At 42.2% G+C, this 17,562-nt stretch overlaps 1 protein-coding gene across 1 annotated transcript; it reads right to left on the minus strand.

Annotated features, from left to right (window-relative positions):
- Positions 1-1,145: 1,145 nt before the first annotated feature.
- GORASP2 (golgi reassembly stacking protein 2) lies at positions 1,146-17,089 on the minus strand. The gene is made up of 10 exons (XM_054174664.1): positions 16,879-17,089; positions 9,387-9,467; positions 8,584-8,787; positions 8,103-8,189; positions 7,524-7,654; positions 6,789-6,921; positions 6,540-6,663; positions 6,107-6,193; positions 4,004-4,099; positions 1,146-2,520 (listed from the first exon to the last, which is right to left on the minus strand). The coding sequence occupies exons 1-10, from the start codon at positions 16,939-16,941 to the stop codon at positions 2,201-2,203; spliced, it is 1,326 nt and encodes a 441-aa protein (XP_054030639.1). The 5' UTR covers positions 16,942-17,089; the 3' UTR covers positions 1,146-2,200.
- Positions 17,090-17,562: the final 473 nt, after the last annotated feature.

Genomic DNA, 17,562 nt, shown 5'->3' on the forward strand with positions numbered 1-17,562 from the left:
AGGTCCTTGTTTCTAGATTAAGCAGTAAATTTCTGCCTTCTCCCTCTTTATGATTTTTTTGGCTGGAAATCTGCACCAGCTTAAAATCTGCACCACTGAATCATCTCCTAATTTGAAGTCCGGTTATCTTTAGCAGAATTGCTGACGGTTAAGCACTGCCTTACTTCCACTGCTTGCTAGATATATCTATAAAGCAACAAGGGACCTTAAAATAGCTAACACGAGTGCATGACTTCAGACTACAGCACATTATTTTGTCTGCTTCAAAGCCTGCAAAGGTTTGAAGCTTGCTTTTGGAAAACATAAAGACATGCCAGCTAGCTTCAAACCATTACTCCAAAGGACACTGTGCCATACTATAGTAACCAAAAAAACTACCCAAGGATTCCAGTGCAAGGCATCTTCTTACCAGATTTAGAGCAATTGCTGACTGTATGTGACAAAACTTCTATTTCTGCTGTTCTTAAGTTAGAAAAGGAAAACAGCAATGATAAGAACTCTAGCTGTGGAAGGGTACATGGAAGTTATAGGAAAGACTGTCAGACCTATGAAGCATTATGAGGCTCAGCACCAACATACTCTGTAAACAGCAAAGAAAAGAGGGGACATCCTTCAGCCCATGCCAATGTTTAATTCTGAGGTATGTGACACCAGATTTACAAAAGTAAATAAAAAAATACATTCCAAGAAACAGTGAGCCTCCTACTTAACAAGGAAGAGATTTCACACTACAAGTAGCTGAGAAAAGAAACTGCTCACAGTGTGAAAAAAAGGAAAAAAAGTATTTGGGATCTCTTTGACACAGCCTTTGGACATAACAGGTGCTAGGAAACGTGCAGTTGTGAGGCAAAGGCAAATACTTAAGTGATAAGGACAAGACAGGATAAACAGGTATTAGAGAAAAGGCTTTCACTCAAACTCATTTTTAAGACATTATGATCAGAAGTTAGATACAACTGCTATTCCAGACAGTGATCAGTCACACTGTAATTCCAAAAGGGATTATGGAGATGTTGAGACAGACTTGAGCTCCAGCCTGCTGATGATATGGCCAAAGTTTGCACATGCTTGTAGCAAACACAAAAATGAAATCCCAGGAGTATAGAAGGGCTGGAGAAGTACAGAAGACTTTTCCACACCACCAACTGTACCTGATACCAGCAGCAAAGACTATCTCCTGGAGTACAGCACACCAAGTAGTTCATACAAATGTATAATCTACAGTTAATCTACAATTTTCATCCTGAACATCAATTTTAAAAGTCAAGTATGAATCACATGGAGGCAGACTTCATGACTCATTGCTGCATTGGTTCTAACTGCTAGCGCTGATCCTGCCTGCCATGAAGTCTAGCATTCACTCTTGGATCCCTTTCAGAAGTCTGTGCTAGAAGGATGAGTTAAAAGCGGTTAAATGAGAATTTAAGCATTAAACAAATAAATGTGCTATTTTGTCACACAAAGGATAAAATTCCAGGAATTTATTGCTGTATCTATGCTTAATCCATTACTTTGTCTTACAGTAGTCAGGAAGTGCCAAATTGTGTGCTACATTTAACATTTCCTGTATTCCCTTCCAAATGCCATTTTACAGTGGGCGTATGAAACGACGCAGCGACACTCACGAAACATGGCTCGAGCTTCTCGCAAGAGCTTAGAAATGAAGACCTGTGTACAAGCTGAATAACAAGATGTCACTGAATAGGTCACTCAGCAACTTTAATAGAAATATCTTCAGGTGGAAGTTTTGCAGTGTTAAAATTTACAATTCAGACTAAGCATTCTCATCCCCACTGTAGTAACAAGATACCTGCAAAGAAGAAGAACTATGGTACATAAATGTCACACGCAAGAACCGCTTCATGTCTATCAGAAGCAAAAATCGCTAATTATAAGCAAGGACAGACCTAGCAGGCTAAGGCTGTCAGCCTATATTAAAAACATACACCTCCGAGTTTGGCAGTGGAATTCTACTTACCACCTTGACTTTTTTGGTTTTGGTTACATAATACAAGTACTCTTCCTCCCCTCCCATCATACACGCTTTATAAACCCCTTTGTATTTTTATTATACCTCCGTATTATTTACAGGACTCCTAAAGATTAAGTACAAACTAATATGAAATTAACGATTGCTTGCTCTTTGACTATGCATCCCATGGCTAAATAAATACCAAGCCAATTCAGGAGTGATCTGAAATTATGATTCAGAAGCTTGTGTATCTGTGACTCCAGATGTTTTCTCATTAACTGTAGAAGATTCACTTGATCTGTCAACAATAGTTGCCTTAGAAGTTGGGGTAGTGCTATCCAAGCTAAGCGTAGAGGTCTGTTCTGCATTTACAGTAGTGCCGGGGTCGATGGAAAAGCTTCCAGCTTGAGTAATGGAGGGAAGCAAATCTGCAGGCACTGTAGATGGCTCTGTGGCCAAAGGAACCAGAGGAACACATTTGGGTGGCATTGACAGAGGTGTTATTCCCACTAGATTCAGAGGTGGCAAGGAGGGAAGGGGTGGCAAACCTAAGGAGAGAACAAAAAAGGAAAAAAGAAAGTGAGCGAGCTGCTGCATACCACAGGAGATCTGGACAGAAGCTCTGTCTGCTTAGAGTTGTTACCATCTCTAACCTCCTATTGCTCTTGAAGAGGAGGAAGCTTTTGGAACTTAGTGTGAGCATGACATGTGCAACACTGACTCATCAGGCTAGCTTCAAGCCTGATGCTTTTCAGACTGCATAGAATCATAGAATGGAAGGGACCCTTAAAGATCATCTAGTACAAATCCCCCTGCTGTAGGCAGGGATACCTCCCACTTAGACCAAGCTGCTCAAAGCCTTACCAGCCTGGTCTTAAACGCTTCCAGGAATGAGGAGTCCACAGCTTCTCTGGGCCACCTGTTCCAATGCCTCACCACCCTCATAGTAAAGAACTTCTTCCCAATGACCAATTTAAATCCACCCTGCCCTAGATCCTGCTCAAGTTTAAAATCATTGTCTCTCGTCTTATCACCACATGCCCTCATAAATAGCTCCTCTCCAGCTTTCCCATGGGCCCCCTTCAGGTACTGGAAGGCCTCTATTAAGGTCTCCCCAGAGTCTTCTTCATGCTGAACAGACCCAGCTCCCTCAGCCTGTCCTAGGAGAGGTGTTCCAGCCCTCTGATCATGTTTGTAACCCTCCTCTGGATCCTCTCCAGTAGATCCATGTCCTTATTGTGTTGAGAACCCCAGACCTGGACACAGTACTCCAGGCTGGATCTCAGCAGAACAGAACAGAGGGGCAGAATCACCTCCCTTGACCTGCTGGCCACGCATCTTTTCATGTGGGCCAGGATACCACTGGCTTTTTGGGCTGCCAGCACACATTGCCAGCCCATATCAAGCACCTCATCAAACAGCACGCTCAAGTCCTTCTCAGACTTCAATTTCAGAATTGATGAATTCAGAATAATCCCAAGTTTGCTTTTATCTCCACAGAGGACTGGGTATTTAATACATTAATACCGATGATTAGATATATTGGCATCCACTGAAACTGCCAGAAACAAGAAGTTAACAAAAACCTTATTCCATATAAGCATCCAATTTCTTTTTTGCTCACTCCATGTGCACCTTCAGCAGCCTTGTTTTATTCAAAGCTGTAAATCTAGCATTACCTCGTACTCTGGCATTCCATTTTGGTGCTTCAATCTCCTCATCTAGCATACAAGGGAACACCTCATTTTCTCCTACCCATAAAACTGCATACTTTCATACTTGGCATAACCTATTCTGAGGTGATGAATCAGGTAATATAAGATGTAATGACTAAATACAGGCACAGGTTTAGAATTATCTCATCTAAAGACATATTCCTTGTTTACCTCATCTGGGCACTACTGTCAACTCCTATCTCAAGCAAACACTCAATTTATCCTCTTCAGGATTCCATCAGCTAGCTCTAAGAGTGTCAAGGATTGTAAAGAAGAGACACACTATTACAGTGTTTCACTTCACAGAAGCACATACCAGGCTGTATGATTTCTGGAACAATGTGTGGTGCAGGTAAATTAAGTTTGGACAGATCAGTCAGGTTGGGAAGCCCTGCTGGTAATGGCATCAGACCTGAAAGAAGAGTGGGAAAGTTAGAGATGAAAGCTTTTTTTTTGTTTCCTTTCTTTTTTTCTAATTTTATCTGAGATCTATTGAAGATCTACTATTTGAAGTTATTTCATACTGCTTTGTATCTTGATTGTGAATTTTACATATAAGAATGCAAATTCATCTGAGTTTCAAGTTTTAAGTTGCACAGAGAAAATGGAAGCCTATTGCAGGAAGGTTGGACTAGCAAATACGTAATCCAAATCTTTCAGATTTTTCTAAGGAAAGCAGAATCTTATTTCAAGGAATTAGTAGGCTTGCATTCCAAGTTCAGCTTTTAACAAAGATAGGTATTTCACAGCAGCACTGTATCAGAAGCCCTCCTTTCCTAATCTGAAAGGCAGGACATAGTAACAGGATGAAATACGTAGAGTAATCAATCTCAGAGATCAGGAGGACTATTATTAGTCTTTTCTACTTAGTTCATTACTAGAGTTGCACATAAAATATATAGAAAAGGCAAGACAGCATAACTTTCAAAATTGGGAAGGACTAAAAATATAAGAGAAGCGTATGATGAACAGAACACATGCTGTTCCATCATTGTATCTTTCTGCTCCTGAATTTCCTGTCTTAGAAGAGCTGCATTTCTGGGCTCAGGGCTCTACTCCTACATTGTGTTTACCTCAGAGAAGGCCAATTCTGAATTAAGCTGTTGATACTACAGTAATAAGACAGAAGGGGGGAAAAAAAATATCTTAAAGCAAGGCCACTGTACACAGATTGCACTTGAAAAAGTCATCTTTACCCACCTGTGAATTTATTAGCCAAAAAGGCTGACACAATGTGATTTGAAGGGTTTTCAGCTAAGCAACTTTGGCTTGGACTTTTTTAAAACCTGAAAAATGCTGAACCTCAGACAAATCCACTCAAATTGTAAACTTCTTGTATATGCAAACTGCAAGAAATGGAGCTTTCAAAAAAACCAATGGTACTATTTAGAGAACAAGGTGGAAAGAATATTTCCATTTGCAGATTTGGGGGAAGGGGTAGACAGGGGCTGGGGAAGAAAAGGACACTGATGGAAGCTGAATGTCATAGTAGTTTGCCATTTTCTCCATGTAGTACAAGATTAGGGTTCCCTACCCTCGCCTGCATGCACTTAGCTCTACTACATATTTTTTTCTGTGTTAGCACATTTCCATGCATTGCTTAAAATGTTTGAACAAATCTTCATCTACTTGTCTCACAGCATACAAAACAAAATACAACTCCTTCAGTGTTTTGGAACAGGCTAAGTCCTGTACCAGCACACCAGTTTCAGGGCAATCCTCATCCCACCCACTGCGAACAATTCTGGAACTGATGTTCTTAGCAGGAAATAAATGCATGCCAGTTTGTAGAGAGACTCTTACTTTTCTTATGTCAGTTTAAAAAATAATCATTTTTTTTCTTTTAAATCAGTAACTGGAACACACAGTTCTGCATTGCTAGCCCTCTAATCAGGATGAGTATTAGAAGTTTCCTAAACTGGAGGTTTTACAGGTGAAAGAAATGCAGAAATAAGCAAGACATGCCTATTTCCCCTCTAATGAGAAGAATTTCTTCTCTAATGGAAGTGTCTGGGACAAACGGGAAACTGAAGCTATGTGAGAAGTATTTTGCAACATACAATTTATGAACTATGGAAAGTAACAATGTGTCAGATAAAGAAGTGCTGCAAATAGAAAAGCGAATACATTCTGAGAAATCTAAGTGTTACTATTGGGCAGGGAGCCCAAAAAGGCAAGTGATTGTAAACTTTATTGTCAACTCAGTCCTCTGTGCTACAGACATTCTGTGCATATACTCTAGATGAATAAGTAAGTTCTTAACATGGTAACACTTGTATAGAGACTTTTTTAATGTGTAAGTTGTATGAAGCAATACCCTGCTGCCCCCACCAAAAGCAGTGGAAAAGACAGCTACCTTCCCTTGCTCCTTATTAAGATTTTTGCTTCAGAAATGTTTTAAGAAATTTTACCTACTCACCTGGTAATGTAGTTGTTGGGTTAACTGCTGGCAAAGAGGTAAGGGACTGACTAACTTGTGGTGGTAATAACGGAACTGTTGGAACACCTGGTGAAGCATAAAGGAAAAGAACGATTTTAAGCATACAACGCTTCAGCTCTCTTCCTCAAAGAGTACAAATCATTGCTTACAGAATTAGTATTTGCCTTAACCACAGAAAATGTTGCTGAAAACAAACAGTATTCTAAATAATACACATCGTATTTCTGACAGAAGCTGTTTGCAATTATTTTGTGAGGAAGCAGGGCACAATTACAGTTGTTAAGAAAAGTTTGAGAAAGAATTTTTTATTCTCTTCTGCCTTCTATTAAACTGACAGAAGTATCTATGAATGCAAAAAAATCAAAACCCCAAAACCCCATGCATTTCAGAAGTCACTTACTTCCATACTGACCTGTACTGGGAACATTACTGACAGTAGTTGTGGGTGAACTAATGGAAAGTCCTGAAAGACTCTGTTCAAGGCCTGCTGGCCCAGGGGGTAATGTGGCTGAGGGATTAACTGATGACAGCTGAACCTTATTCAAAGGCAAAAAGAATGTTACATCATTAGGGTTTGTTTCCACAAGAACCAATAGAAGCAGAAAAGCACAACGACATTGCAACTGATTTTCACGAAGCCAAAGAAGTGACTACAACTTACCTCTGTGAAGCCATCTTTGAGGGGACTGAGAGATGCCCTAGGCAACTGTCCTGGGAGAGAAATTTTCTTTCCCTCTTCAAAGGGCCGTGTAGGTATCCTATGCAAATATCCATAGCCAATGCCGCACCCTAGGCTTTTAAAATATGAACATTTAAAAGTCAGCAAAGTGACTTTACAACTACAGACTCCATAGGAAGCAAGGCGTGAATGACTCAATACACCAGCGGGTTTCAAGGTAAGTTCTGTACAACTTTTCACTCCCCCTCCAAATGTCTCATTTTCTACAGAGAAATAACCAACATGAGCCAATGAAAGGAAACTATGTAGCTTTTAGCAATAAATATTTAGCACAAAATAGATTTCATTGTTATTTAAACCAAGCAGCTGTGTCAGGCATATAGCTTGGACTTCCAATCACAGTTGTTATTTGAAGTCCTCTGTTCTGGTTACAATGCAGTACTTTTAAGAATATCCTACAGCTCAACGACTCACTGAAGCCTAATGCAGATAGGAACCGTTGCACTTCATGCATTTCAACACTAATTCATTTCCTGTTTAGACACACCCCCCCCCATAAGAAACTACATCTGAATTCCCAGCAAATATATAATTTATTACAGCTGAAATGCCCTTGATATAACAACACTCTTTTCCTGTCTTTGTGAAAACCTAAGCAAGCAGCTTTTAGGCTCTAAGAAAGTTGTCCCATCTCCCTGTAGCATATTGTTTCCTTACCTGCCTTCTCCACCCCAAGAAGAATTTGGAGTAATCACCACTTCCCGACAATTATCTGTGTCTGTGTTGTACACGTAAAGTTTAAATGGCTTTGCTTCGTGTGATTCAATAAGGGAAAAGAGATCTTCAGACTGAAAAGAGAGAAAGATGAGTAAGGGCTTTATTGTCCTTATTTTATCATTTGACATTAGAAAAATCATCTTCCGAGTCCTTAACTTACCCTACCGGAACCCAGTAACTGCGACATGTTGCAGTTGTTGCAGTGCTGCTGTTTTATCACCACAACAGCTTTAAAATGGGCTTTGCCAGCACAACACAGAAAACATGGTCCAACACAGATTTGAAATATTAATATTAAAGTATAAAAAAAAAAAAAGGTTTCCATCTGACTTAATGAAGCTACTCAAGAGCAGTTTTTATTTCCAAAACTATATTTAAGCACAAAGAAGAGGCAGTATGCCAGGGCTCCTTCCTCAGCATTAGCTTACTTCCATTACCACTGAACAGAGATGGAACTGGGGAGGTTTCAAACTGCTCTGGTACAATTTTTTCATCAAAATATTATTTTTGTATACTTACCTCATTCATGACAGTATCTGCTCCAATGATATAGTCACTGTGAGGTCTCAGTCCAGCTAATGCAGCAGGAGAATTTGGTTCCACTTCCTAGTTTCAAGATGGAAAGTTACAAAACTCTACTTAACTGTCAGCATAGCAGAACAGACCACACACTTCACACAAGTTCTGAGTCAGACAAACTGGTCAAGTTTTCAGCACACTAAAATAGTCACTGAATTAGTGAAACAGTGGCTAGCTGACAGTCTTGCTTGATATCACTAGAAGGATCCCTGAGTATTGTACAAATCCACTGATTTAAGTACAAGATTTGATAATATAGTCAAAGACACATGGTTCTAATGCAAAAGCCTTTCCAAACTGGGGGGGTAGGGGAATCAACAAAGATAAAACATACCAATTTGATCTCATGGCTTGTAAGCTAGTTTTCAGCACAAAGATTACTAGTTTAACAGTAAGCAAAATACTTGAAGTCCACACATACCAATACATGCCATACGTTTTCATTGGCCCCATCAAAGCTGCAGAAACGAATGCTCACGCCCAGCAGGCCTTGTCCACCCCACATGTTGCTAGGGGTCACTGATGTTTCTCTCAGTTCCAGTGTTTTACTGCTGTACACCAGCATTTTTACAGGTTTTTCAACATTTGCTTTCAACAGATCCTTAAGAGTGTCATTGTCTTTATTCTGCGAACATTCAAAGAACTTGGTTTAGTGTTTAACAGAGCGAGCATCCAGTTCCACAGCACCACTCAACTCCAAAGTGCTACAAACACTGTGCATTATCGGAATATGTCTCCACAGCTTCCAGTCCCTCCACAATTCTAGAGTATGACTTTGGCAAAAATCTGGGATTTCAAAGTAACAGTTTGTTGTCTTGTCACAGATCTGCTTGAAAACGTTCTTGATTGCTGCCCAGCTAACAGCTTCAACAACCTGTTTTGACCGAAATGAGTTTGCAAGTTCTCACACAAGCAGCTTTACAGACAGAACTAAGGGGGCACCAACACAAGCAGCTAGTGATGGATCAGTAATTAGTGCTATCTTCAGTGGGTGCAAACGTCTGCAACAGCATGTCTGTCCACATCTTCCTCTCCAGCTAAAGTTTTGATAGAATTCTAACTACAGGGTGAAGGAAATTAATTTCTGATGCAGTTAGGCTTTTTCTTTTTAAACTAGTGAGAAATGTTTTACACAGATTTAAAAAAACCACAACTGCATTGGTTTACCTAGTAAGTTTCTCAACACATGGACTACATTCAGAGTTCTAAAGTAGCAACACTTACCAATCTTGAACCGTTAATGGACACGATAAAATCGAAGAATGGCTCTAGTCCAGCTCTATGTCCAGGTGAGTTTTCTTGTACCTAACAAAATTAAACAGGAATTCAGCAAGTACACACCAATGTTGATGCACAGATTAGAATTACATTTCTATTTGTGCGAAGTGTAGCTCTAGATAAACTGTAGATATTTATTCCAATAAAGAAGATTATAGCCAAAGGACAAGTTGGCTGAAAAGCAGTATCTTGTCACTGAAGTACTGATGTTGGACCTTGTGTTTTATCTTACACTTATTAGAGGAAAAGGCGTCACATCTGTGTAAGCATGGGTTCTTATCTCATGATTAAACATCACCTGCTGACATTCTTGAGACATAAAGGGCATCTTTACTACCAGTGATTTACTAATATACCAACAAGCTGGAAGAAAGGGATACATGCAATTTGGCAGCCATGGCAGCTCAAATAATTCAACCAAGGCTACAATGTGGATACACACTGTGGGTGCACCTTGCTCCCAGCAGCTTAAAGTATGCTTATAATTTCAAGCGAAGTAACTGAGAAACATTTTGCCAATGTTGGGTTTTTCTCACGATTACATGCATTCAGCATTCATCAATGTGAAGCTCACTGACACCTGGGATATATAGATTTGTTATTCTAATTAAATTATTTATAGTCTGGCCCAAACCAGTGAAGGGGCTGCAAGCCTTTCCAAGTTCTGAATTATTAGTTTGTTAAAAGTACATTCAGATGTCAAACACCTTTCCTCAAATTCATCACAATCTTAGATACAAACCATGCAGAGATGTTTAAGTGTAAAAACTACCAGGAAGCTGTATCTGAGAGAAACCAAGCTCTTAGCTCCATCAATCTAACATGCACATTAGAAACCTGTAGCTGCATCCCTCTGTTACCACATTTCTTCATGCTGGAAAACACAGGTTCAGTCACAAAAAGTCTCCAATTTCCCTAGATTGTTTGGTGTCAACATCACTGATGGAAAAGCATTTTTATGCCTGGCAGTCTAAGAAATGCAAAACATTAGTTCCAAGTTTGTTTCACATGAAAATCCTCCTCCTTAAAGAGGCATCACCATCATACAGTGCCAAATGCACAGCACAGCTCTCAAAGCTCTATGGGTGTGGTTCTTTTGCAGGAACCACAGTAACAAAGAATAACCAGAGACCTTAGGAAACACAAGGGCACAAAAATGATGAAAATCAAGATTCCATGGATACATACATGAACTCTAGGCACCCTGAGAATCTGGCTTTGTGCAGCTTTACTGTATGCCCCAAACAGGTGTTCAGCAACTTGCCCTTGTAATTAAAGGACCGAGAAATAACCAAATAATATCATCTACAACAGATGCCACTGCAGGCAAGATAACATTCATGACAGCTTGGGAACCCTAATTTTCTCAAAGCCAGCTGTTATTTCAGACATGTAAGTCACAGACACCCATGAGTAAATGCTGTGACTTTCTACCAGCAGAGGAAACACCACGGAATAGACTACCTGAGGAAACTGTGGGACTGCCACCACCAGAGCTTGTTATGAGTGAGTGAGAAAGCCTCTGTCAAGAATGATGAACATCAGAAAGCAGAGAAGACCTGTATGACACTTTCAGCTTCATACAAAACTGCAGGACTTCAGTTTCTCATCAAGATGAGAGAGTAGGGCTGTTGAGCATAGATTACATGCTAATTATTTTACTTTTAATTCGCTGTCAAGAATTAAATATGGAGAAAGTTCCAAGGTCAAGACACCAATTTTAAACCACATTACTAGAAAAAATTATTTTCTTGGTAAATACAAGAAGTTTCTCTCTGCTTAACACCCTTCCCAACACTATCATTCTATGCCTGTATGTATTGTAATAAGGCTGCTCAGCAACAACGTTCACAAATCTAAGCACTGATACTGTAAATGGAATGAGGCATAGAACCCCCAAAATTCAGAAGCAGATGAAAGCTCTCATCACTTTCAAAAGTCAGATAACTTAAAATGTCCACTTACATTTTCAGATGCTTAGCTTCAAGGACCAAATACACAACGTTCAAAGAGCAAAAGCTCTGAAGCCTTTATTTTCCCATGTAAGAAATGTTTTCTAACATTTACTTTATCACCAACAAAATGTTGTAAAGAGGTTTTTTTGTAGTTCTTCCACTCACCCTATAGGGGGTAATAAAATTTCATCATGTATTGTGTCTAAGCAGGTCTGAGAGAATCTATTTCATTTCCATCAGCTAGTAACACATTAACATATCACACAGTGTAACAGTATTGAATTTCTTTATGAAACACCCAGTTTTCAAGAGAAAAAGCTTTATAAGCTTTTTGTAATAAATTCCCTATACACAACATCAAATTTTGTTTTAACACAGAGAATTTCACTTCAGCTTTTAAAATGTGAACCTCCCTTGAAAATTAAGTCATCTCTTTATGGCAACATGTTTGTATCCCTACTACTCAAACTGAAGCACTCAGGTAAAAAGTCAGGAATTTAAACCTCATGCACCACTGTTTAGGATCTTTTAGGAAGAACAGCACATAACACAGTAGCATGCAACTCTCACTGACAAAAATTCTGTGAGAGAATCACAGAATTGTTTAGGTTGGAAGAGACCTTTCAGATCATCAGGTCCAACTGTAAACCCAGCATGGCAAAGTCCACCGCAATAAACCATGTCCTTGTCTTTTAAACACCTCCAGGGATGGTGACTCAACAACTTCCCTGGGCAGCCCATTTCAATGGCTGACAACACTTTGGGGAAGAAATTTTCCATAATACTCAACCTAAACCTACCTGGGCTCAACTCAAGGCTATTTCCCCTTGTCTTATGACTTGTTACTTCTCTTAGGAGAAGAGACTGATGCTCACCTCACTACAACCTCCTTTCAGGTAGTTGTAGAGAGCTATAAAGTCTCCTCTGAGTCTCCTTTTCTCCAAACCTCCTCAGCCACTCCTCATAAGACTTACGCTCTCAGTCCTTCATCAGCTTCTTTGGACTGTGATGAAGGGCCTGAAATTGAACACAGTACTCACAAGAACCAAGTACAATCATTTCCCTGGTCCTGCTGGCCATACTATTTCTGATACCAGCCAGGATGCTACTGGCCACCTGGGTCACTTCAGCACACTGCTGCCTCATATTCAGCCAGCTGTCAAACAACACCCTGAGGTCCTTTTCTACCAGGCAGCTTTCTGGCCACCCTTCCCCAAGACTTACGAGTACATGAACCAGTAAATTAAGTTTAACAGTAAAAGCGCATACGATTAACAAAAATGTATTCCAGAGCATCGTTTCCAACAAATGACTGGTTATTAGGTCTACCGATGAAGAGGCTTAGTTCAACAAAAGATTTTGTAACTTTAACAAAAAAAAAAACAGTCAAGCTACATTTCAGCTCCACAGTGTGACCTACAGCAACCTTTCCTGTCAAGTATGCACATGCTGAAATTGCTTCCCCTCAACAATGCTTCAGTCCTGGAGTGTTCCTATTTCCTGTTACAAGTGCACTGACAATACAGCTCACAACTAAAAATACTGCAGGAGCAGCCAAAAATATTAAACTGCAAAAATTACATCAGAAATTAATAATGGGATCGTCCTGATCCTATCTGAAGCAAGCAGAGCAAGAGACTTGCTACCAGTTTTGTAGGGAAGCAGGATGTACAGTCTAAAAGTTTAACTGTAAGATATCTGTACCTTGCAACAGTCTGTTTGCTCATTCCTCTGGCAACTTGTACCTGGCTCCTGTGGTCATTCTGAACACCATTAACTCATTTATTTCATGCCCTTTTAACACCTTTTGCATTAACTGCAGCACCCAATTTCTTACTAGAAAAGTTTTTTTCTCACATTTCTGTAGTTTTCCATCAGCTAATGAAATCTCAAAACCAAGTGTAACATACTGTTTACAGAAATTTGGTGTTATCCAAGAAACAGAACCTTACCTGAATTAGATCTAAAAGATGGCTGCTCTTTTCCTTTCAGAATTTCCATTTCTCTGATTAAAATACTGAGCTTGGAAAGAAAGTCTCATCTCAAATCAAAACTAGTACTGCTCAAGCCCAAGCTCTACCAAAGCCCGTGCAGACAGAGCATTCACACAAAGCTCCTCTAAGAGTATAAGCCAAACAAGACTGTGTAAAGAACTTACTACAGAATTCCAACTGGAAAATTAAATCAGGAAAAATCTCTAGGAAAAAAAGCCCAGTCACTTGCATGCCACATGTAATTCAATATTATTCAAATTATGTCTGTGAAATTTCAGAATTTTTCTCTACTGTGTCCAGAGAAGGGCAACAAAGCTGATGAGGGCTTGGAGCACAAAGCCCTATGAGGAGAGGCTGAGGGACCTGGGGTTGCTTAGTCTGGAGAAGAGGAGGCTCAGAGGAGACCTTATTGCTGTCTACAACTACCTGAAGGGAGGTTGTAGCCAGGAGGGGGTTGGTCTCTTCTCCCAGGCAACCAGCACCAGAACAAGAGGACACAGTCTCAAGCTGCAACAGGGAGGTTTAGGCTGGATGTTAGGAAGAAGTTCTTCACAGAAAGAGTGATTGGTCATTGGAATGGGCTGCCCAGGGAGGTGGTAGAGTCACCATCACTGAAGGGGTTTAAGAAGAGACTGGATGGGGCACTTGGTGCCATAGTTTAGTAAATTAGATAGTGCTGGGTGACAGGTTGGACTTGATGATCTCAAAGGTCTTTTCCAACCTGGTTAATTCTATTATACTCTATTCTGAATCTATACTGCCAACTACATATAAGCACAGGCATAATTCCTGCTAGACTAGGATCATAATGCTATTTAAGATGCCTTGTTATGGCATCTGAAGATATCACCAAGAAGACAAGGCAGTGAAAAACAGAGACATCAGTCTGAGACAACAAGCAGGTCCATTTCTGCATTTAATGTAAATATGACTGTCTTCTGAGAAATCATCTTCCTTAATGTGCACCTACCAACTACGTTTACAAAGACTGGCAATCAAACACCATCACTTCAAGTCAGCAACAACACCACAACCAAAAAGTGCCTAAATGAAAAATAGAAGGTGCCAGATTCAAGCACAATTACAAGGGAAAAAAAAAATAGTAAATTATACTTCCTAAAAGAAATGCATGCCAGTTTACTAATCTGCTTTCATTAAACAGTATGATGATGAATTAAACGTAACTGCCATTGTAACTGCAGAGTAGTTACTGCTTCTACACTCTCAAAAGCAAAACACATGAGATATTTACACTATAGTGAACTAAAAAGTCTGCCACTTTTCCCAAACTTTTTTTGGTGGGGAAAAGACAAAATGAGTTGTCATAGATTAGTAAGATTGGATTGATCAATATTAGTAATATGAAAAGGGAAACAAAACAGACCATTATGACTCTAGCCTGTACGCTGGGTTTGATCAGAACTTAAATGTTTGCTTCTCAAAAGCACTAAAGCAGCATTTTATAAGACTTGAAGATGATATCTTTTCTTTCTTCACCATGGTAGACAACATACAGCTGTAACTCACTGCTAGCAAGCTAGGACAAGTAAGGAAGTACTAAATATTATTCATATGAATTGAGGTGGTGTGCCCTTTCACATATTTAAAATATGAGGGTGGCTCTAGACAGAGTTGATCCAAGAAAGTCCAATGTCAACGCAAAGCTAGCCCAGCACATTGCCTATGGTAAGGGTACTCTTACCTACAGCAGCAAAAGTGCTGTGGTGTAGGCAAGGCTATTAGTAACTCCAAAGTTACTGTTATCACCCAGTGCATCAGATAAAAGGACATCATCACTGAAAGGCTGCTCACCAGACGTTTGGCACAGCATGCCAAAGTATTTTGTTGCACACAAACCCAAAATTCTGTGTCTGCAGTGTCTACAGAAACTATGAAAAGAAGGAAAACAGCAGCATTGCCTTTACTATGAACATATCTCTGGCAGCTGTAATGTCTGTTGTTTGAATACCTTGATCCTTGGAACTACTGTCAAGGGGTCACAAAGAATCACTGAACACAGGGGTTGGAAGGGACCTCTGGAGATCATCTAGTCAAACCCTTCCAACAGGGCAGGTTTACCTAGAGCAGGTTGCACAGCAGAGCATCCAAGCAGGCTTTGAATGACTTGAGACATGAAGAGTTCAATAACTGTTTGGGCAGTGATCAACCATCCCTCAACATAAAGAATTGTCTCCTCATGTTTAGACAGAACTTCCACTGCTCAAGCTTGTGCCCATTATCTCTTGTTCTGTCACCACTGGAAAAAGACTGGCCCCATCCTCTTGACACCCACTTTTAAGTATTTATAAGTAAGAGCCCACCTCAGTCGTCTTCTCTTCAGGCTAAAAAGCCACAAGTTCTTCAGCCTTTTTTCATAAGACACATGTTCCAGTCCCCTAATCATCTTTGTAGTCCTTTGCTGTATCCTCTCAAGCAGTTCCCTGAACTGTGGAGCCCAGAACTGGACACAGTACCACAGACAGGTCTCACCAGGGCAGAGTAAAGAAGGAGGAGAACCTTCCTTTTCTTGATTCATTCCAGGATACCATTAGCCCTCCTAGCCACATTGCTGGCTCATAGTGAAATTCTTATCCACCAGGACTCCCAGGCTTTTTTCCAGATCTGCTTTCCAGCAGGGCCGCCCCTAACTTGTATTGACACCTGGGATTACTCCTTCCTAGGTACAGTACCCTACACTTGCCCTTGTTGAGATTCATAAGGTTACTCTCTGCTCAACTCTCTTGCCTGTCCAGGTCATGCTGGAGAGCAGCAAGCAGCATGGCCTCCTTTGGTGTCAGCCACCCCTCCCAGTTTTGTGTCAAGCAGCCACAGTTCAGCTCAAGATAACACATGACGTGTTATCCAAGACAGGCACCTAGAGTGCTGCAGTACTTAAACCACAGTTTGAACGTGTGCAAGCTAGCGTGCTAACAGCAGTTCCTAGACCAGAAGCTGCCTTGCTCTCAAAGGCTTCACAAAAAGCAGCATCACTCCTGTCCCACTCACGAATTGAAGCGCAAACGGTGTAACCTGACAGCGCAGTCCAGGCCACCCAGACCTCTCCTGCCGACAAGGAGTCTCAGAGCCGTCCGGGATGCCGCCGCGGACCGGGACACGGCGCAGGCCGTGGGCAGCTCCGCGCTGGGAGGCTAAGTCCCGGGCGCGGAGAGCGGGGCGGCAGCTTCCCAGGGCCGCCGGGAAAGGGAGCCGGCAGCGCGGGCCCGCCGCAGGTTCCGGCAGCGCGGGCCCGCCGCAGGTTCCACCAGCGCACGAGCCGCACCGGAGCCCCAGCCACGCGCGGCGGGAGTCCCGGCAGCTGCCCAAACGCCTCCCCTCCCAGCGGGTAACATCGCGACGCCACCCGGCTCGGGGAGCCCCTCGGGCCGCTCGAAAGCTGGCCCACCGAGAGGGAGGCCGCCGGGCCCAAGGGCCGCTGCCAGCCTAATAGCCACCGGGGAGCACGCCCGCCCGCCTCCCCGCCACCCTTACCCGCAGGACGTGGTAGCCCTCGGTACCCCCGCCGGGGATCTCGATGCTCTGCGAGGTGCCCATGGCTGGGGGCGGCGGCGCTGCTCCCCGCACAAAGCCCCGCTCACCAGGGACGTGGCAATCGCTCCCTCCTCCCCTCGCCCGCCCCGGCTCCGGAGGGCCGGGCCACGGCGCACACAGGGCATGCCGGGAGGCGCGCCGCAGCGCCCCCTGCCGAGGACCCCAGCAGCCGAGAGGAGGCGGAAGAAGCCGTATGGTGGCCGTCTAGGAGAGAGCTCACCCGTTCAATCCCAGGGAGGCGAAAGCAGTACGGTGGCCGGTACAGACCATGACTGTCCCGTTCGTCTTTGGCTGGGCGGTGCCCTCTCCTGGCGGCTGAGAGGGGCACTGCCAAGAGCGCCTCTGCCTGCATGAACTCACAGGGACTGGAACAGCGGCTGTGCCAGGCAGGCATCGTTAACTGATGGATCTTAATGCTATGTAATTAACATCTAGTAAATGGGTGCACAGAACACAGACAGGGGAAGCCAGGGCAGGTCATACCTTCTGCTGCTCTTTCTAGTGTGCAGCTCTCTGTCCCAACAGAGACGAACCTGCGGCCTCAGCAAGCTCTCGATGCTGGTGGGTCTGCGGGACAGCGTCGAGCCAGTGCTTGGAGCACAGGGAGAGGCCTCGGGATGGGCG

The sequence above is a fragment of the Dryobates pubescens genome, chromosome 2, assembly GCF_014839835.1.
Source record: "Dryobates pubescens isolate bDryPub1 chromosome 2, bDryPub1.pri, whole genome shotgun sequence".
NCBI classification, from domain to species: Eukaryota; Metazoa; Chordata; class Aves; order Piciformes; family Picidae; genus Dryobates; species Dryobates pubescens.